Source organism: Volvox carteri (genome assembly GCF_000143455.1).
Source record: "Volvox carteri f. nagariensis unplaced genomic scaffold VOLCAscaffold_47, whole genome shotgun sequence".
In the NCBI taxonomy this organism is placed as follows: Eukaryota; Viridiplantae; Chlorophyta; class Chlorophyceae; order Chlamydomonadales; family Volvocaceae; genus Volvox; species Volvox carteri.
This window is the reverse complement of record NW_003307590.1, coordinates 459,406-480,704: the sequence shown is the minus strand read 5'-3', so window position 1 is coordinate 480,704 and position 21,299 is coordinate 459,406. Positions and strand designations below refer to the sequence as shown.

The 21,299-nt window shown below is 55.2% G+C and overlaps 1 protein-coding gene across 1 annotated transcript; it reads left to right on the top strand.

The window, feature by feature from the left end:
- Window positions 1-5,127: 5,127 nt before the first annotated feature.
- On the top strand, window positions 5,128-8,728 carry VOLCADRAFT_83018 (uncharacterized protein). Its single transcript, XM_002954947.1, has 9 exons — window positions 5,128-5,187; window positions 5,311-5,659; window positions 5,729-5,975; window positions 6,041-6,153; window positions 6,224-6,303; window positions 6,595-6,913; window positions 7,035-7,226; window positions 7,516-7,749; window positions 8,001-8,728. Exons 1-9 carry the CDS (start codon window positions 5,147-5,149, stop codon window positions 8,178-8,180), a joined length of 1,755 nt encoding a protein of 584 aa, XP_002954993.1. The 5' UTR covers window positions 5,128-5,146; the 3' UTR covers window positions 8,181-8,728.
- Window positions 8,729-21,299: the final 12,571 nt, after the last annotated feature.

Genomic DNA, 21,299 nt, shown 5'->3' with positions numbered 1-21,299 from the left:
ATACCGACAAGGGAGCTGCAAAGTTTAACCCCCTACCCCATCCCGTATCCCATAGCGGAGCCTTCTTCATCAGTGAGCGCCTCTCAAGCATGCGCACCACGACAAAATCTAATACCGACAGCTGCAGCTTTGTATTTGTGTATTTCTCTGGTCTACTTATCGATATGTATCGCTGGCATCAAAACAGAGCACGCTATAGTAACAGAGTGACGGCTCGCGAAAATAAGTATCGGTACCTGATCGCAGCTGTAGATTCAAAAGGTCCAAAAGGCCCGAGGTTACTCCCTTTCCTTGCGACGGACTGTTACCACCGAAACAATATACCTCTATCTGCGATCTGGTTTTGGCGGCTGGCACCCATTTGCCTGGAAGGGGCCCAACCTCGGGCCTTTAGAATCTTTTAAAATTTACAGCTGTGATCAGGCAGTTGTCTTTTCTGCGGGCTGTCACTTCCTGTGAGTTGCTCATAAAGTCAGTCATGCACTTGGACCTATAAAATCCGCAGGAGTATGGCCACCTCTCCAGGGGGGTTATCCCTTTTTCATCTCCGGGAATTCGCCCGTACCTCCTGCGAGGGCTGGAGCGCGATTTCCGCGAGCGAGGTTAAGTTAAGAAAACAAGAACACAAGGACCAGGGATTCTCCTAAAAGGAAGTCAACCGCATGGTCACATAAGCATCACACACACAGAGCATGTGGTGGATATGGCGGACGGCGGTCAATGATAACCAACCATTCTGCTGGTTCTGTTACAACCTGACCGAACACCGGGCCAGACACTCAAGAGACACACACCACCTAAGCTGGAAATACCTGCATGTACGTACATGATGCAACCTGAGGTGTTCATATGTTCACACAACCGTACATCAGCAACATGTGCTGTCCGATCTGCACTAGATCTTGCAGGCTTGGGGTGCAGGCATAACAATAACCAGCAAAGCACATGTGGAGAAAACGCCAGCACAAAACAGAACACTCACGCCTCACGCCTCCACACGCAACGAGGGACAAGCATGTACGTGTGACGGCACACAAACCGCATTAGGCGAGGCAATGTGCGCAGTGTCTCCGCTCTCCTACACAGTCTTCTTCCCCAAGCACCACAGGCCGGGAGAGGAAGACGCCGGGACACTTTCCCACCCATTCAACAACATCTCCGCCCTCTTTCCCCTCCCCCCCTGTTACCGCACAATGGTTCCACTCGTCTGGGTATCCCTGCACCCTCCCCCCCCCCTCCTCGCCCACGTCATGACTCTGCAGACGGTTCTGAATCTGAATCCAAATCCGAACCGGAGCCGTAACTGCCTACCAGTGCCGCCAGCGCGCCCCCGCCACTGCCACCACCACCGCCGTCACTGCCCTCCCTTGCCGCGGCCGACAGCGCCACTGCCGGTCTCGACAATGCGTCGCCACCACCGCTGCCTGTGATGTAGTCGCCCTCTTTTGGCGCGTCCTCCTCCTCTTCCGTCGTCCTCGCTGCAGTAGAGGTGTCAGTCTTGGCCTTCTTCGAAGGCGGATCGGAGGCTGCATCCCCTGAAGCAGTCGCCGCCGTCGTCGTTGCTGCCGCTGCCGCTGCGGTCGGTGCGCACTGGGCACCGCTCGATGCAACCTAAGACAAGCGAGCAGCCGCAAGTAGCCGCAAATGAGAAGTAACGCAAGAAGGGTCGGCGGCAGCAATGGCGGCATGGGTTCACGATATATGTATGTATGTATTTCGGGCCTGTACGTCGCTCCCCATGTCCGGGCTCTTTACCATGTATGCATGTACCTGCTGTACACACCCGCCGTACAGCCAGGGAGAGGAAACAGCGGTGCGGTCACGTACGACAACACCAAGACGCGGCCGGTACGTAACACTTTGGTAGCCAATTGAAACAAATCTAGCAGGCACATGAAATTATCAGAGCTAATAAGAGCCGCTTGGAGCCGTACTGAGTTCGCATACATGCTAGCAGGCTGGCAGCACGCAAATCCATATACGAACTCAAAGTACGATGTACGAATGCACGTACCGTTTTAGGTTTGACCTTGATGAGGATGGCGGGTTTGGCCGCAACGGTGGTGGCAGCGGCGGGGTTGGCCGCAACGGTGGATGGAGCCCGGATATCCCGCTGTGCCTTAGATGACGATCCAAGAATCCGGTCGTCCGAGGTGGGTTGGGATGGGGTGAGTGGGATCAAATGAGAATCAACGAGATCCAAAACGGAATCCAAAACGGGATCCGATGGGTTGAGAGGGGACGGGGAGAATTCAGGTAGGTGGTTGGCATTCTCTGATGAAGAAGAGGTATAAGGTCCTACCTGCCAAGACATGCTGAAGTTGGGGGATGGGGGGATTGCGGGAAGGCGGCAATGGGTTGCACGAGGCACATGATTATCATCGTTGTTAGGACTATGACGAAACACCAACATGCGACAGGCAGGGACCTAGAGAAATGTGCCGTACGTGCCGTACCTTGGTTTGTCCTCCAAGCGCTGGTCCGAGTGCTGCCGGCGCCGCCACCCCTGGCCCTGCCTCCGGCTCCACAGAGCGATCCCGCACGGCCTGCAGTCGTACACTGCCGTACGGTCATATCCAGCGGCAAGGTTGGACCCTTAACTAGCTCAAGTTTTTCTTCATGGTATGCATCTTCATGGTAGCCCTTATGTGTATGTATGTATGTATGCATGCTGGTACTGCTACTGCTACATTCAACGCGCGCTTTCCTACCTACCCCTACCTACGATAAAGATTCAGCTCCGTCTCACCGCCTTAAACGCCTCCAACTCCGCCCTCTCCATCTCGCTCCACGTCCGCTCCCTCTCCGCCTCCGCCGCCGCCACGGCGTCCAGGAACTGCAGCTCATCGGCATCTAGGGGCCGGTTCTTACCAATCTGTGCATGGGGGCGATTGAGTTGGGGTGGGGTGAGATAGGGTGGGGGAATGATAAGCACGAAGCACAAAATTAGTCAGTCTGTGCGTGTGCGTGTGTGTGTGTGTGTCGGGTGTACGTGTCGGGTGGCTCCGAACGCTGTCGGGGGCAGGGGGAAGGGTGAAATGGAGGGTGTATGGGAGGGAAAGGGGGTTGGCAAACATTCGGTACACTACACAACATCTAATGGAACACGGAAGGACCAGGAGGGGGGGTTACATCCCGCTGGTGTTCACTGGTGTGGTGTTCCAATAGGTCACATTCCTTATGTGTATTTTGCGTATTTCCGTAACCCATCTCCCATCCCCCCCACCCCCACCTTCATCTGTCGCCACTTCTCCGCATGCTCAGCTTCCTTAGCTGCCTGTGCGTGATAATAAGGGGAAGGGGAAGGGGAAGCGGCTGGAGGTGGAGTTGAGGGGTATATGAAAGAACAGGAAAGGAAGGATTCGCAAGGATTGGGAGGGGGTGGCGTGGACTTGCAGTACGGAAACAGCCACAGCGCATATAGCTGCGTACAGTGCGTGAGGTAGGGGGGACCCGGCGATGTGGGGAGGAACGGGGTGGGAAAAAGAAAGGAAGATCGGTGATGTGATGTGAGGTGATGTGAGGTGACAGCACTCGGAGCCCGAAATCTTAATCCTAAAACCCCGCTCCTGTATGCCGCTTACATTCCTACTAGGAATTCCCCCACACGTCCAAACCCTTCCCTCCCCGTCCCCTCCCCCTTCCCCCCCTTCGAAAAGGAGGCTTCCATCTTCTCCCTTCCCTCCACCATCTTTTCCCTTTACCCCAATCACCCTTTTCCCACTTGCCTTTCTCTCCCGCAGTATCTCCGCCAGGGGCTTATCCACCGCCACCGCCCCGTCGTCCGCGGTAACCCCCCGACCGGCTCTGAGGCTCTCAAGCTGCCCGGCAAAACACACGCACGTACAGACATACATACAGAAATGCATACACATGTTAAGGATAAGGACAAGACAAGGAAGTGCGGGGTTGGAGTTTGGATGTTTACGATTCGAATTTGATGTGGGTCAGCTCGAGTTTATTAGGGATACAAAAAGAAACTACGGACCTGGTCAACAACACCTCCACATTCAATTCCCAGCCTATATGTAAATCCAACTCCTAGGTTGAGTGGGTCTGAGGTCTTTGGTTAGGGGGACGGTTACACAGAAAAAGCATTATGGATTGAAGCTGCGCATTTGGCACGTAAGTAGGTGCTGGTGACGTGAACTGGGACAGACAAAAGGAGCGCCCACTGCTGTAACGCATCCCCCCTTCCCCTTCCCCGCCCCTTTCACCCGCGTCACCCTCATCTTGCATCTTCTGTTTGAATTCCCACTCCAGCCCATCGCCCTAACCCTCTTACAGCATCACAAGATACCCCCGGCTCCCTCACCCACCTCGTTCTCGGAAATGAATTTCCTAGCTCCCAGCGCGTCCATAATTGCCTCAGCCGCCAGGCCCCCTGCCGCCGACTCCTGCTGACGCGCCATGGAGGGAAACACTGACGTCGCGTCGCGACCGAGTAGTTCCTCGCGGTCGTAGTATCGCTCCTCTCTGTATGGTGGTCGTACGGGATCCGTACAGTGTGAGGTACGGGTGCCGCGGCAGGGGCCGAGGCGAGGGAGGCAGGGAGATGAGGGCTGGTCAATGGGTTCTATTGGTTGTCCTCTGCCACTCTTTATGAATTCGAAACGTGCACGTTGATGCTCACATAAGTATTCAAGAAGCCGCCCCCTACATACCCGACCAGGCGCACCATATCCACGCGGCGTTCTTCCGCCATGGCGAGCTACAGGGGATTAGCGGGGGTGAAGAGGCCGGGGAACCCGAGCTAATGGCCTCAAACTGATTATAAATGGTTGCTTAGGCGTCGGGAGTGTAAGCGTGTAGTAAGGTGATGCTTCCTGTTGCGGTGTGCAAACAAAGAAGCATTGCTAAAGTCGGTGCCGCATGTGAGCGGTCTGACCGAAGGCGTCGGAGGGCTTTATCTTCATGTATGCATTAGGATATGGCTGAGAATAGCTCAGCTTATGGCTTGTACTGGCTCATGGGGCTGCAGAAGGCGTTTGCGCTTCATGTACGGGGTTCGCCGTAATTCTGGGCGAGAGTGTCTTTTCCTTGGCACAAACAACTACTTGCAGTTCGTTAACTTTTAAAACTTTTGGCTGCGCTTAGATTCGTTCGCAACAGGACATGCGTTAGAAGCAACAAAGCCCCTTTGAGAATGGCCGCCGACGACAGCTTGCTGCCCATTGCCATCCTAATGTGAGCTTACTAAAGCTTCATATGTTACTTTCTGTCCCAATTTTGAAAGTTTGCGCGGGTCTGGCTTCGGGTATTCCCCATCTTGAGCTGATCATCTGTGCCTCTGTGGCCGCGCTCTCGCAGTGACGAGCTCAAGAGCGATGAACCACTTCGCCGCCTGAACTCTATCAGCAGGCTTGGGCTTATAGCGCAGGCGCTTGGAGAGGAGCGGACACGGGCAGAACTTATCCCCTTCCTTAGCGAGAACGTCGACGATGAGGACGAGGTCCTTCTGGCGCAGGCGGAACAGCTTGGTAACTTCGTACCTTACGTAGGAGGGCCTCAATGTGCTTACCTTCTGTTGCCTTTGCTGGAGACATTATCGACAGTAGAAGAAACGGTAGTGCGGGACAAGGCTGTGGAGTCCCTTAGCAAAGTGGGCTCAACCATGCCGGACTCTCATGCATGCGAGCACTTCGTGCCTATCCTGAAGGTATGGCGTTTATGTTAAGCTTTGCATTGCGGAAGTGGTCTGACCCTGTTATGCCTCCAAATGTTGCAGCGTTTGGGGTCCGGGGAATGGTTCACGTCTCGTGTCTCGGCCTCTGGTCTCTTCGCGACAGCATATCCGAGATGCACTCCAATGCTGAAAGCGGAGCTCCGGCAGCTTTACACTCAGCTTTGCCGCGATGAAACGCCAATGGTGCGGAGGGCGGCCGCGCAGAAGCTTGGAGGATTTGCAAAGGTCGTGGAGCGGGAATATGTGAGCCGGGAGCTTATGCCGCTCTTCACGGACCTAACGCTTGATGGTGAGCACGGCGAGAGCGGGCTGGGTCCGGCCGGTAAAGTTTCGTGACTTCAAATGCTTTTGCAGACCAAGACTCCGTCAGACTACTTGCAGTGGAGAGCTGTGGTGCATTCGCCCTTGCCTTGGGTCAGGCGGACGCGACCAGCAACCTCCTGCCTATCATTCACAAGTTTGCGCAGGTGCGCTTCTTAATTTGCTTGCGCCTAAGTTTGTCTGAAGGGTTCCTTGACTTTTTTACCATCTAAACAGGACAAATCTTGGCGTGTGCGCTATAATGTGGCGCAGCAATTGGTTCAGCTGGCTGAAGCCCTCGGGATTGACGTAACTAGGTGCGTTTTGTTGATTAAGGGTAAATCTATTTGCTGCTTATGCGTGGTGTTAATGTAACCTCGATTTTTCCGGCCACAGCGTAACGGAACTTGGAAGCCGGTTTCTCTCGGTTATTTGCTTCCGAGCAGGTCTTCGGCCCTATGTTAGCATGACGCCAGCAGTTGCATAGTATTTGCAATCCAATGATCATCTTGGTGTGGGCCAGCTTTGTTCTTCTGCCATCAGCGTTGAGTCGTTAATCGATGTCATGCACCGCTTCTAAGAGTTTTGAGCCCTTTCTACTTGTACAGGATCGAGCTCACTCCAAATTTTGTCCGCCTGCTGCGGGATAACGAAGCGGAAGTGCGTGTCGCAGCAGCCGGTAAAGTGTCAGCGTTCTCAAAGCTCCTCACTGCGCAGCAGGTCGTCACTAGTGTCATTCCGTGCGTGCGGGAGCTCAGCATGGATAGCAGCCAATATGTGCGTGCGGCGCTGGCTGGCGTAGTCATGGAGATGGCGCCAGTGCTCGGAAAGCAGCTCACGATCGAGCACCTTGTGCCTATATTCCTGACGCTGCTGAAGGATGTGTATCCGGATGTGCGCCTTAACGTCATTAGCAAGCTAGACCAGGTGGGACCCGTATACAGCGTGAGAAGCACTACGATCCTTCGCATGGTGTACTGGGAAATGTTATCACTTCCGCCGCATATTTGTGCTGACTGATTGCGGCTTGGGGTGCTGGGCAATGCAGGTCAACCAGGTCATTGGGATTGACCTCCTGGCGCAAAGCCTGCTACCAGCTATTGAGGAGCTCGCAGAGGATAAGCACTGGCGGGTGCGGCTGGCCATTGTGGAGCATATCCCTTTGCTGGCTGGCCAGCTGGGGTCGGAGTTTTTCCAGGAGAAACTGGGGCCCCAATGCATGAAGAGCCTAGAGGACCAGGTGGGATCGATGCTTGGGGTTTTAGCCCAAGGGCGAAAGGTAGAGCATTTTGTAAAGGCGATGGTGACTTGCATGCCTTGAGCGCATGCGGTAAGCTCGGCAGCCCGGTTTCCCTAGAACGTTCGATTGAGCAAATCGGTACTGTTGCCTGCTTGTTACATGAATATACACACCCTGTGTTGGCTTATGTCGGGGTAAAGATCTTCCTGGAAGGCAGCTTGTTTATCGCTTTCTATTCGGTCGTCGTTGCCCGTCCTTCCTTGACGTGCCTTACCTCACCATGCCGCAGGTTGCCTCAATCCGAGAGGCGGCAACGCGGACGCTACAGAAGGTCGCCGCACAGTTTGGACCGGACTGGGCGCGTGACCATCTGGTCCCACACGTTTTGTCGTTGATTAAGAATCCACATTACCTGTACCGCATGACGGTGCTGGTAGCAATTTCAATGCTGGCCACCATTGTCAACCAGGACGTGCTGTGCAACCTAATGCTGCCCGTCTTAACAGCAGCCGCGAAAGACAAGGTAAGTGGTCCCGCTCGGCTGTTCCGAGTCGCCATTCTGTGCGTGTACTGGGAAATCGCTTTGGAGCCTGTGCTGTGCATGCCTCACTTGCTGGAATGTTCCCGAGGATTCTGGGAATTTGTATGCATTGTGCCGCACTATCGTATTCTTTGTCCGAATGTCCTCACAACGAACATCAAGGCAATAGGACAGGTCTTAGGATTTGGGATGTAAACTTGCGTCCTTTGCCAACATGCCGCCTGTCGCGACAGGTCCCCAACGTCAAGTTCAACGTGGCAAAAATTATGGAGAAACTTGCGGGTCTTGTAAACCGCAATGTGCTGGAGTCAACCATCAGGCCCGTGCTTCTGGAGCTGTGCGAGGATTCGGACATGGACGTCCGCTTCTACGCGCGCCAGGCACTATACGCTTGCGACCATGGGACTGCATAAGCATCTTAGCGGTAAAACAGCCGCGCATATTCGTGGTTGCGTCGCTGTGGGCCTGTCGGGAAAAAGACATCAAGCGCAGGCCATCCTTGCAGGGGGAGATTGCTGTTCTTTCCTGCAGCAACAGCAGCTGCGTGCTGGGGAGGTATGCCGTGGACGTTTCCAACGGTTTGGAGCAGCTGCGTGGTGGAGGCACGCAAGATGGGTCAGCGGGAGCAAAACATGCCACACGCAGTTGCTGCGGAAACGTCCTTGGCACGGGTTGTGGCACTTGGGCATGGTCACCACAGCGACTGGAGTACACGGTCCCTGTAGCTTTCTCGCATTGAAGGGCTCCATGTTCCGGACTCTAGTATCTTCATAACGTAAATCTACCGTGTGGAGGGTGAGCGGAAACAGCGCTGTTCATTCCATTGGGATCTCTGGCTGCACACGGCGTGCGTTGCATCTTTTCGCGGTGGCTGTCCGCGCACACTTATCCTGTAGTGCGATGGAAACGGGCTGTTCATCAGCTTGTATTTAGCAATCTGAGGCAGGGCCCAACCTGCGGCAGGGAACGTTTGCTGTTCAGTGTTGATGTGATGAAAGTTATTGTCATCAGGGGAGGCTAGCGAAGGTCCCAGCCGCCTAACGTGGCTCCCTGCGGATTCGCTTCACGCCAGTCTCATTGGGCCCTCCTTGTACAGACACTATGTGGTTGGCGTTTCTCCTTGGCTCTGTAACAACAAAACGTGGAGCAAGCTACGAGGCCTGTGAATTTGTGCGTGTTGCCCGCGTGAATTTGTGCAGTTGCTTGTCTTTCTTTTGGTGTTGTTTTGCAACATTTGGCGCTTGCTATCAGCGCCGACGTCGCTCCATTACTGCTTAGGGGCGTACTGTTGCCAAGGGTGACTGTGGGCGTGTGTTGCTCGGGGGGAAGACCCATGCCCGTGCGGAAGACTCGTACAGCGGGGTGCAGCCCTGTACCGGCGTGGCCTGCCGGGCTTTATGCGGAGGCGTTGCGCTTGTTGCGTGCATGTGGTGCTTTGCCACCCTCTATGCGCTGTCGTGTTATCGATTTACAATCTGTATGGGTTATGAAGGCGGTCGGAGAGACGCAAGCTATGGACGGGGGTAATGGGGGTAGTTATGGCTGGGTTTATGAAGTAGTTGCATAAAACAGGCCGACATGCGTGCCCTTGTACATGGAATGTCAGAGCAATATTCTAAAAACAGAAACGCGGACATTTTCGCGCTCAAATGGGCGAGTCGCATGCGACGGAGCGTACATTGGCGGCAAGTGGTGTTGCATGTGGAGTCACTATCACCTAAGGAGCATGTCTTGACTTACGGCAGACTTTTCCCATTTACCTCGTGTTCTGCATCCACACTTGCTAACCAGTTGGACGTTGTAAACGGGTGATTTACATACACCATGAATGATGCCGAAACCCTCATCTAACCGCGCAGAGGAAATTTCGTTTCTCTGAAGAAGTTTATGCCCTCCTTAAGCTTCTTTACGGTCCGTCATTCATAATAATGTTTCTTAATGCCCCGAACGACTGTAACTCCCGCATTCGACTATCGCATTTCCTTTATTTTCCTTGGCCAAGCGGCGGGGTACAGGAAAGATGTGGGACTACAATTGCGAGTGGGACTACGCATGCTTTCGGCTTTCAGGTTATTAGAACGCTTTGTTGCAAAGGGCACCATATGTTGATGTACGTCCCGACACCTTCTGCGATGGCGAAGACACAGGTGACCCGTGTCTGTGTCCGCCGCCCCTTTGAACACCGCGAAAGACATGACGGGTGGTCGGAATGGACCGAACTCCACTTCCGCGGTGGGATGCCCCGAGATGCGAATGAGGCTGTTCCTGCCGAGAAGTCCACGACAACCTCCGAGCCTATGTCCGTAAGTTGTACTCGTAACAGCCCTCCTGTTACAAACGCCGTACACATGTTGTTGTTGTGTTACATGGTCGTGGGTGCGTTCCCCGTACCTGCAAACCGCCCTAATACGAGCCGACGGCTCAAGGGCTGCCAGATCGCCTATAAGCACCATCCTACCTCGCACTTCAAACCAAGCAAGAAATAAAGGATACTAACGACCAAAGGGAACGATAGAGTTGCGGTACACATGTAATCGAAGCAATAGAAGGAACGGTGATCGTAGCTTAGACGGTAGCCTCAAATTGCATGCAGCAGCAGCAGCGCCAGAAATGCACCCTTCCCCTTAATTCTTCAATCCCTTGGCCAGACTGCGCATTGTGCTTTTTCCTACCCCTTCCGCTTTGCCTTCCCCCATCTTTCGTCGTGACACCGGTAGGAGCCAAGAGCGGTTATTCCTGGGAACCTTCCGGAACAAGAAGACCCACATGAGTGTAGCTCTTGACTAGGATTACGTTCCGGCTACTGCTGATGACTGCAGTCATTCTTGCTTACTTATTGCAGAATGCAAGAACGTGGAATGCCTGCAGGCTGACGGGCGGACGGGGGCCTACCAGTCGGGCATTGGGATGGTTCCTAGCCGGACGAGTTACCCGAAACAACGCGTGTAAAGTAACATCGCCAGCCAGGAGTCGGAATGTCCAAGAAGTTTCGATGATATTTTTGTTCTCGCAACTGAAAAGTAGGTATACGTGGCCACATGGGACAGCTCCGTAAGACGATGGCGCGCCGCCGTTATAACGATAACGAGGAGACCTCTACATGGCATGGCCCGATGAGTCGTTGTGCACATACAGACGTCATAAACATAGGCAAAATATTATAATATGCTGTGGTGGACCTATGCAGTGGTGGGGTTAACGGCCTTTGGTGGAGAGCCCTTGTGGAGAGCCCTTGTGGAGAGCATAGCGAGGCATTTAGACGAAGACTGCCAAGTGAGGCATGTCACCGAAGAGATTACGAAGATACCAACAGGGACGCTGGAAGCTAACAGTAGGACGGCGAAGGTGTGTGGCACTGCTGAGTACTACAGTCGTTTAGCATCGAAACATATACCCATTACACCACCTCGACGCGGCTTCACTAAGATTTCCATGTAAGGCATTTTGAATTGCCTTTGTATCAACAGAAACGCCATTTTGGGCTTCGAGGGACACGGTTGGATGCAGCTGCAGAAATATACTCGAGGTTAATAATAAGTTATCTTGTGTAGCCGTCAGCGCGTCCTGATGTATTGCTTTCTTCTCTCTGAAAATGCACGACTGTCTTAATCATGCTCCGTACTCATTCCTAGTACTGCCGAGCTGTTGAGTCAACCTCAATCCTTCAGCGGATTTGCAGGCTAAGAAAGATAATATCTATCGAAAGAAGCCATCCTTATTGTAACAAAGAGAACTGTGCTATGGCGTCGCGTTCGTATGCAAGCGGTCATGTTGGAGCATTGCTTGAATGCAATCTTAGGTTACACCCAACCAGCTACTGATAAAACCTGCAGCGATTAAGCGTATCGGTATTGTTGGCACCTTGGTGTATCCTGCTTGTATCCTCATTTTCCATCTATGCGTGCATTGCTTATTCCCTATAGTATATAGTGTATGCGCTGAGTTTGTATTCCTTGTCGCCACGCAAGAAATGTGGTGCCTTGGGGCCTTTGTGGCCAGCTTGGCGCTGAACGCCTTCATATTTCTTCTGCTGTAAGCGGGATAATGGGTTATGGGTGTTACGGTATTGAAGAGGAGCAGCGCTGTACTCAGTAGCTTGGAGCGCGCCTGATTGTGTTCATTTCAGGGAGCTCCTGCTGCCGTCCTTTTCTTGTCGCAGGCGTACTCAAGACCCAGGGAGTGATAATACGTGGCGTCTTTCGTGTGCAGTCTTGGCTCTTCACATAGCCGGCGCTCTGCAAGTTTTCATCCCAAGGTGCGAAAACAAAGAACATTTGCTCGCAGGCAAGTTACTGGACAAGTACACATAGCTGCACTCGTTTGTATGTCCTGATGATTGCAAAAAGCCATGGTGACGCATCTATGCCTAAGCTCTCTTGCAACTCGTTTACAAGCTCCCGCCAGCGTGGGAAAGCGACCGTCCTGAAAAATACTTCAACGCGGGCTGTGATATTGGCGCGTCAGCGCTGGCTGCGTGCGTCCAAAGTCGGTCTTGAGTCGAACGACCTGTACAATCATGTCGCTTCAACGGTTTCCTCTTTTTATCCCTCCCTTGCGTAGCGGAGCTTATGCATATCTACAATGGGCATGCAGCGCGCCGCTACTATCCTGGCTTTTAGCCCAACTCCTGGGCACATTACCGCCAGGATGCGGCGTGCCATCCGCACCACGACTTTACCGCTTGGCTTTACTCGAAGTTGTCCTGTCACTGCTGGGACTAGTGCTTATGGTGATGTTCGAAATGCCTATGGGTAAGTGTCAAGTGGTTACATTCCAAAGGGGAGAAAAGGGAGAGGTAGCCCATTGCTTCAGGCCGGGCTGAGGTGGAGGGGGAGGTCAAAAGCGCGGTTGGTTAGCTTCCGCGGCGGCCGGCTTCTGGAAAGGACGGGACAAGAAGCGCGCCATTACCGAGTGAAATGGCCTCCTCTCCCACGCGCAAAAAGGGGGAAGCGGTATAAGAAAAAGGGGCGAGGGCGGTAGGGGTTATTGGAAAGAGGAGATCGGCCCCGGGAGTAAAGCAGCATCAGCTACCCGGAGGCATCAGCTCCCGGCAGCTCTCCCCTCCCTCCTCCACCCTCCTCCACTCGTTCCTGGTTCATGCATTCCCTCCTTCACCAAGGAGACCTTGACCTCTCTTAGACAGGACTCCGCATACATACATACATACATACATACATACATACATACATACATACATACATACATACATACATACATACATACAGAGGTATATACAATCTGCCGTGTCTACCTATACTGCCTTGTCCTGCCCTACCCCCGACAAAGCTACATTACATCCCACCCCGGCAATCGTACATGATGCCCTCTTTTCCGCCTAAACCCTATCCTCCCGCTCCCGAACCCCCAACCAATTCTCACAGTTCGTACGGCAGCGGGGATCGTGTCCCTGACCGTGCTTTTCCTGGAGCTGTTACCGCTAATGCCTCCGCAGCTCCTCCCCTATCTTCCCTACCTCGTCAACCAAGCCACCAACACCAACTCCAACTTCGCAACCAGCGCCGCAACGGCGACAGGCAGCAGCGGCGCCCAGGGCAATGGCGCCGGCGCCGCTGCTACTGCCGGGAGCAGCAGTAGTCTCCTGGGCTGGCTGGCAGCTCTGGTCCCCCCGGCTAGCGGCAGTAGCAGCAGCAACAGCAGCAGCAGCAGTAGCAGCAACAGCGGCAGTAGCAGTATCCACGGGAGTCCGGGGGGTGTCGGCGGCGGCGGCTGGGGCCCTCGGCATATGCTGGCGCCAGCGGCACAGCCGCGAGGTGGTGGTGCCAGCGGCGGCGGCGGCGGCGGCGGTGCGCGCAACCCCGGCAGTGGTGGCGGCGGCGGTTGGGGACTTGGCGGCTTGGCGGCGGCGGCGGGGGGTGTTTCCTCCGGTAGTTGTGTGCAGCCGCTACCCGCCCCTATGGAGATGTTGATGTGTGCGATGGCGGGAGGGAAGCTGCTTCAGGTGCGTGTGAAAAGAAAAGAAGATAAAAGAACGAAACAAATGAAGATAGGAAAAACGTTAATAAAATTCGTGGTGTGTAGGAGTTTCGAGGGCGGGGAGAGATGGAGAAGGGCAGCTGCAGAGAAAGCTGCGTTTGGGGAGAGGGGACTTGGGGGCGTGGCGATGTGGGGGATGTGCGGGGAGGCTATCGGAGAGGGCCATGGACGGCGGGTGCAAGGAGCCCTGGAGGGGTAACTGAGAACTACTGAAACGCTGTTCAGGTGTTAAGTTCGTCATGGGTGCAGTCCCGAATGGCGCTCAGTATCGGTCCGTCTGGTGGGGGTGATGGTGGGGGGTGGCGTGGGTTGTGTTGTGGGATGTGGGGTGAAGGGCTTTTGGTGTGAACAGAGGCACTACGAGAGATGGGAAGGAAGGAGTTCTGCATTCGTGGTGGCGAAAAGGGAGCAGAGCAAGAAAACGGCCTTACGTTGTTGCCAGAGGCAGTCCTGTAGGCCCCTAGGCGAGCTGTCAAGCAAGCGGTGTTGCCACAACATATACCGAGTACCTCGGGTGCCATGTATACTACCCCTACCTACCTACTTAACTGACTAACTAATTAACTAACTGCCCATCAACAAGGCCCTTTCCTAAGCACACTTCATTTCTGTGGTCGGCGGTCCTTATCTTACACTTCTCATACCCCTCTCTCCCCCTTTCCCTCCCTCCGCTCCCCCCTTCACCCCCCCTCAACCCCCTACACCCCATCCACCCATCAGGCCATTTCTGCAGTGGTACTTGGGGTGATGGCTCCCGGGAGGGGCCTCTCACCCCTGTACGGCAGTGGATCAGCAGGCGGGGGAGGTGCATTTGGTAAGGCCGTGCTTGAAGTCGGGTGGTGGTGGTGTTGAGTGGTGGTGAGTGGGTAGGTAAGGTGTGGGAGGCAGGGTGAGGGTTGAGGCGCGGCGGTCGTGGTGGTGAGACTCGCCCGCGGTGATCGAGGGTTCCAAACGTTTGCGTGTGTGTGTGTTGAAATGTGGGGCCGGTGGTCCATGTATGTTGTTCGGCCGGGGAATACTCTGCACAGCGTTCTGTGACCCTCACCCCCGTCCCTCTCTCCCGACCACCTGCAAATGCCGGTAACGTAATAATGGGCGTTACTCCGGAACCACGGGTTGCTTTGGGATCCAGCAGTTTTGGACGTTGGACGTCGACAGTTCATTTCTGAGTTTCTTGCATATAATTCCCCACCACCTACATGTGTGTGTGTTTTGTTTGTATGTACGTTTGTATGTATGTATTGTTTGCTCCGTGCTTCTATCTCTCGGACTGGCGGGGCTGCGGTAGGAGTCTGTCCGTGGTGGGCCCACCACCCTCCGCCGCTTTCTTGTTTGGTAATCTAACCCACCCCCAACTACCTAACCGCCAACCGACCTAACAGCGGATCCTCCTCTCCCGTATTCTCTCCCACCCCACCTCCCATCACAGTCCTCCTGCCTGGTCTGACATGGGTGATTAGTACGGCGATCACGCTGTACGGATTACCGTTGGCGGTTTGCATGTACTACGGTCTAGTGCGATACGCGGCGAGTATGTTGGTGTCGAGGAGGAGTACGTTGCGGCGTGTGTCGAGTCTGGGGATGAGCGGAGCGTTGGGTTTCGGAGCGGGCATGACGGGTTCCGGCGGCGCGGTGGGAAGCGACGAGGGGCTGGGCGGATGGCAGGTGAGGGTCTTTGTGTGTGTGTCTGTCTGTCCGTCTGTCTGTCTGTCTGTATATGTAATGTATAGTGAGTATGGGGGCCCCGGACACTGCCAAGGAAGGAGCTCGGCAGGAGAGACGGGTCTTTGCGGGTCTTGGTGTTTGCCTGTCGTACTGACCTAATTATGGAAAAAAACCGGGGTGTCTCCGGCCCGTTTCCTCTCCCCACCTCTCTCACTCTCTCTTCCTCTCTTGCGCGCGCGCGTGCTGTGTGTCTGTATGTGTATCCGTCGTGACAGTTAAACTACCTTAGCTTGCCAGTAAACCCGCCAATCTCTCCTTCAGGGTCTTCGCAGCAGCCCGATACGGGAGTTGCTGCCGCCTTCGATGCGCCGTACGACAGCGTACGGCGGTGACAGCGATAGCGATTCGGGGTTGCAGGTGCGTGCTGAGGATCCTCCGGGTGGTTGCTGTGGTGGTTCGGGTTCGCGGGAGATTGCATTGTGGGGTGAAAGGGAAGACCGCTCAGGCAGTTGGGGAGGAAGGGGGAAGAGAGGGGGGGGAATGGGGGAAGGGCGGTCCAAAAGGGGGGAAGTCATATGCTGCAAAACACAAAGGTCTCATTGCCCGGGGGAAGTCACGGTTGTGCGAATGTTTAATAGTGTTTGTTAGGGTGTGTGTGAGAATGTGTGTGTTTGTGTGTGTGTTGGGGGGGGGGAAGGTTGAAGAAGGGGGGACTAGGGAGTGGGATGGGAGGCGGGGTTTCCGTGTTTAAGTCGTCCCCCGTAACTAACTTACCCCTTCCGCTTCGCCCTTACCCCAAATACACATCCACACATATGTAGGCGGTGCCAAATCGTTTGTTGGAGGTTGGGGATTTGTACCGCATCACAGAGAGTGAGTGGGGACCCGGTAGGGAGGGGATGAGGAGGGGGCGGGGGGGTGGGGAAAACCCTGGGACATCGGGATGGGCATTGCGGCGCGGGGTGGAAAGAGGGTTTGGGCGGGTGAGAGGATGCCCCGGGACTTTTAGGGTTTAGAGTTAGGGTTTTGTTGTACGGGAAGGAGGGAAGGGGGAGAGAACAGCGGCCACAAGGGGGCCGAGGGGGGAGGAGCACGCCGTCATGTACGGCAAGCTTTGTCTCTTAAGGTCGAAAATCAGCCCGCACCCAGTAGTGACGCCGCGGACCAGTTCTGTGTCGGTGCGGTGTCTGGTAAGGAGAGCAGTCTCCTCCCCCTCCCCCTCCCCCTCCCCCTCCCCCTCCTTGGGGGTGGGGGATGAGCGCTACCTGGCGCCCCGCGTGAAGTGTCGCCGCAGGTCCCAAGAACGTGTTTTCCTTCCCCTTTACTTGTAACCTCCCTATGCATACGGCCGCGCCGTACACCTAGACGCCGATACCCTTCACTTCCCCCCGGCATGTTCGGTCCTGACCCTCTACTGGTCGGCCGTCACACCGTCACTCCGCCGCCGTACTCTCAGGCTCGGGCCACAGCATCAGCTACAGCACCAGCGGAGACGAAGGCTGGCGGACAGACCTGGCGCTGACGCAATTGCTGTACATGGCTCGTACGACGTTCCGTCGGAGTAGCTCGGAAGAGCTTCGGGCCGGGGAGAGTGCCGCCGGCGAGAGGGCGACGGCGACGGCCGCCGCCGCCGCCGCCGCCAACGCTCCGTGGGGTTCGCCGACAGCGGCGGCGTCGGCAGGAGCCGCAGCGGCTGTACTGCATAGCCGTCGGTCCTCGCCGACAGCTCTGGCGGCACAGGCAGCGGCCCCCCCGCCGCAGACATCTTGCGCGGTGGGTCCAAATCTTTGATCTTTCAGTCGCGTCGTACAATGGGGGGTAATTTTACCCGTACTATGTACTGCATACACTCCGTCCCCCGCCACGTAGTTGATTCTTTGATTTTTTTCCTCAACGTAACTTCCCTCTTCTCCCCCCGTTAGCCCACGCACACGCATGACCATCCCAAACACACATGCGCAGGAACCATTTCCCCCTTTCCCCGGACCGTGTGCACCTGCCAAGCACTTCCCCCAACAACCCCTTTTTCTTACTCCGCCTCCTGACCCAGCGCCGCGACACACACACATACATACATACATACATACATACATACATACATACATACATACATACATACATACATACATACATACATACATACATACTTACTTACCACCCCTGGTCCCACACCTCCTGGCTCCATATCGCTATGGCCCCCCCCTGTCCACACCTCACCGCCTCCTCTGCACTACTCATATACACCCTCTCACCCGCACTCTCGAGGTGCTTGCGCTTTGCAGCGCGCTTGAAAGGCCCCCCTAACACGCCGACCCTCCTCAGGCCGTACAAACCGAAAACCGAATTCGAGTCAGCTTTGGCAGCGGCCGCTGCGAGCTTGGCGTGCAATGCGAGTTGGGCCCCTCCACCGTTATCCAGGTATATAATTGTATTATATTATATACTGTCATTATATATTATACACTGTCAAATTGATGATGAAATGTACAAATGCGTTGTATGGTTGTAAGGGCTTAATTTTGGGAAATTGCTACATGGATAAAAAGGTATGGAGGTTTAGGATTTTTTTATTTTTTTATGTTCTTAAAACCCCCCAACCTCCTTCCTCCTCCAAACACACGCACGTTCTAAGACACACAGTTGGCCAGTTTTGCATCTTGCAGTGCAAACATAGTATTCCCATCACTCGCCTCCCCACACGGCACGTACGGCAAACCAGCGCCCTCTTCCTCCTCCCACTCCCAAACCCCTCCCACCCAACACGGGTTCAGGAGGTGCGCGTGGAGGTGCCCGTGCCTGCTACTGCTGCAGCTGCGACTACCGGTGGCGATGCCGATGGCGGCGGTCCAGTGATGGCTCTGATTCTCGCCCTTCGCGAGCACAGCTCCGATATCGCCCATGACATGAAGAACCCGCTCAACGGTGTGCTGGCGCTGAGTCAGAATGTACTGCAGGTGTGTGGGGGGGGGGAAGGAAGGGAGGGGGATGTGTGTGTGTGTGGCGGGGGGGAAAGGGGAACAGACGGGGAGTTGTTGTATGGGGGGGGGGTTGGGGGGTAGGGTGGAGGGTGGAGGGGAGACACGAAACCCGGGTACGGCAGTCACCGGGACATCGCCATGGCGCCAGGACCAGGAGGGGCGAATGCAAATGCGAATGACTACTCTCCCTTCAAAATCCCGAATGGGATCAGTATTAGTATTCCAGGATGCTACTGCTACTACTACTGCTACTAGTGCTGCTACTGCTGCTGCTGCTACTGCTGCTACTGCTAATGATAATGATAATGATGATGCAGCGAGGACTCCAACCCCACATCATTTATCCCTCTACTGAAGTAAATCCATTACACTCCCCCGTACACCCCCCCTTACACTCCCCCGTACACCCCCCCTTACACTCCCCCTTACACCCCCCCTTACACTCCCCCGTACACGAGGCTCTGATAGTCCGCCAGTCCGGACTTGGACTCTGGCAATACTTTCGTGCGGCTTTGCTTTTGCCTGTGTTTTCTCCTCCCCACCCATCCAGCCCTCCTCTCCCAACCCCCGGCCTTCCTACGTTTGTGCAGTACTTTGATGGTCGGCAGGACGGCAGTTGATTTCCTCTTCGTGTCTCTTGCACCCTATGCGCCCTGTGCACACCAATGGATATAGAATCCATCCCCTCCCTCCCTCCCGCCTCCTCGGCAGTTCATTTCTGGTTCCTTTGCATGTAACCCCCCCCTCTCCCAACCCTCGCGCCCCTCGTGCTGTCCAGGGCACTTTTGGCGAGCTGCCCACCGCCGCTGCCGACCAGCTTGGTGTGGTCCGCGCCTGTGCCTACCACTTGCTCAACATGATCAACCAGCTGAGGGACTGCATGCGGATGCTGCACGGGGGAGAACCGGACGGGAACTGCGGCAGAGTGCAGCTGTCTAATGCGATTGAGGAGGTGCGGTACCACTACCACTACTACCACCAGTATATATAATTATCTGCTGGATCACCGGCCGCATCAATTCCACTCCTGGTCCATCAACACCTTTCACCGGGATAGGGCGGTGCATCCATCCAACCTCTTGCGGTCACGACATTTTTTTATCCCGCGCTTTGTCGGGATCGAACCTGGATCGTTCGAACCATAAAAACATTTGAGCCGTACTTGTGTGCATATGGGTATGGAGAATAATATTGAGTATTACTCTGGGCCGCGATGAGGGAAATGCCTATCATGTTGGTACATGAATAACTTTATATCGAAGCGAGCCTCGAATAGCCACCAGCGACGTGTTAGTAATATTTTCCTGCAGTCTGTAAATATATCCGTAGCTGGAATTTTAGGGTTTTTTCAAGTAATTTTCAAGTAATTTTTTGTTTGTGTCCACAGGTTCTGAAGCGCATGTCCCCTATGGTGGGCTCACGTCTCACAATCCGTACGGAACACGACCCCTCAGTCATCGTATATGCCGATGATAGCCGGTTGTACCAGACCGTGCATACCGTACTTGCTAACGCCTTCAAATACACCCGTAAAGGGGGTGTCACCATTGAGACGATCACCTCGCCCGACAAGTCGGCTGTGACGTTGCGGGTCACGGACACGGGTAGGCCTTGTGCGTGTGTTTTGTGTGTTTTGTGTGTTTTGTGTGTGCGGGGGTAATGGGGTGGAAGGTGAAGGGAAGTGAGGAGGGTGGACGGTGGTGGAAGTTATCAACTGAAAAGAACAGAACAGCAGCATATTGCGGCAAGAGCACCCGTGTGTTTTTATGTGTCTATTTCCTGCTGCTAAGCACCTGCTTTGGCGAGAGCAGTCAATGCAGTTTCCACATCTCCCTCTTTTTTTCCCTCCTTAACGAAGCTCATTCCCAAGCACCCTCCCCTTCACCCGCCCTTGTCCTCCACATCCTCCGCAGGCACCGGCTTCAACCCCGAACAGCTGGACAAGTTCAACAGCCCCCTCACCGGCAGCCCCGAGGAACAGCTGGGGCTGGGGCTGACCATGGTGAAGAGGACCATGGCCTACTTTGGAGGTACCTTGCGGCTAGGGAACAAATCAGGGGGCGGGTCGGGAGGCTGGGTGGAGCTCATGTTTAGAACCAGGGAGGAGGTCCCGAGGCTGGGGGCAGAGCTGCCGCAGCCACAGCAGCAGGCGGCGCCGGTGGCGGCGGCTCCCGCCAATCGCGAGCCGTCTAAGAAGATGCGCAAGAGCTTTATGGGAGGTGGTGTGGACGAGCGCCTGGCGGCGGCGAATTCGTCCAACGACCGAAGCACAGGTGGCGGAGCCGGCCGGGGACCGTCAAACTCATCTACGGCTGCAGCGGCGACGGCGGCGGGAGAGAGGGCATCTGGCACCGCGCCGTCTGTCCGCGGCGGCGGCGGCGGTGGTGGCGGAGGCGGCGCAGGCAGTACGGCACTGACTGGTGGCCTGAATGAGGATGCATTGACGGGCAAGGGTGATGAGCCCGTACGTGTTTTGATTGTGGATGATGATCCTGGTAGGTTATCGTGTTTTGCTCTTGACTCCCCCACCCCCACCCCAGCCCACTCTACCTCACTTACCCACCCACTGACCTACCTCATCCACCACATACATGTAACCACGTGCACGAGTGGGCCAGGCCACCGGGGCTAGGTTTTGACAATCTTAAAACACATTCTTCTCTCCCCTCTCCTTCCCCTTCCCATCCCCCCTGCCCCAGCTCCCCCTTTTTGGTCGTCGGACTCTTCCAGCAGCAGCAGCAGCAGCAGCAGCAGCAGTTCGTAACTTTAGACGTCGGCAGTTGTTCTTCTTCGTGGTATTGCTCCGTCCCCCTAGAAATTCCCCCCTCCCCTCGTTCGTGGTTCGTCTTTCCCCCCTCCCCTCCCCCAACCTTCCCCCCNCCTCCCCCGTCCCCC

Bases quoted from the DNA above. Each gene is read 5' to 3' on its own strand.
- VOLCADRAFT_83018 (XM_002954947.1), top strand. From the start codon at position 5,147: ATGGCCGCCGACGACAGCTTGCTGCCCATTGCCATCCTAAT. The intron at 6,914-7,034 runs GTGGGACCCGTA...TGGGCAATGCAG, and splicing joins TCATTAGCAAGCTAGACCAG to GTCAACCAGGTCATTGGGAT. The intron at 7,227-7,515 runs GTGGGATCGATG...ACCATGCCGCAG, and splicing joins TGAAGAGCCTAGAGGACCAG to GTTGCCTCAATCCGAGAGGC.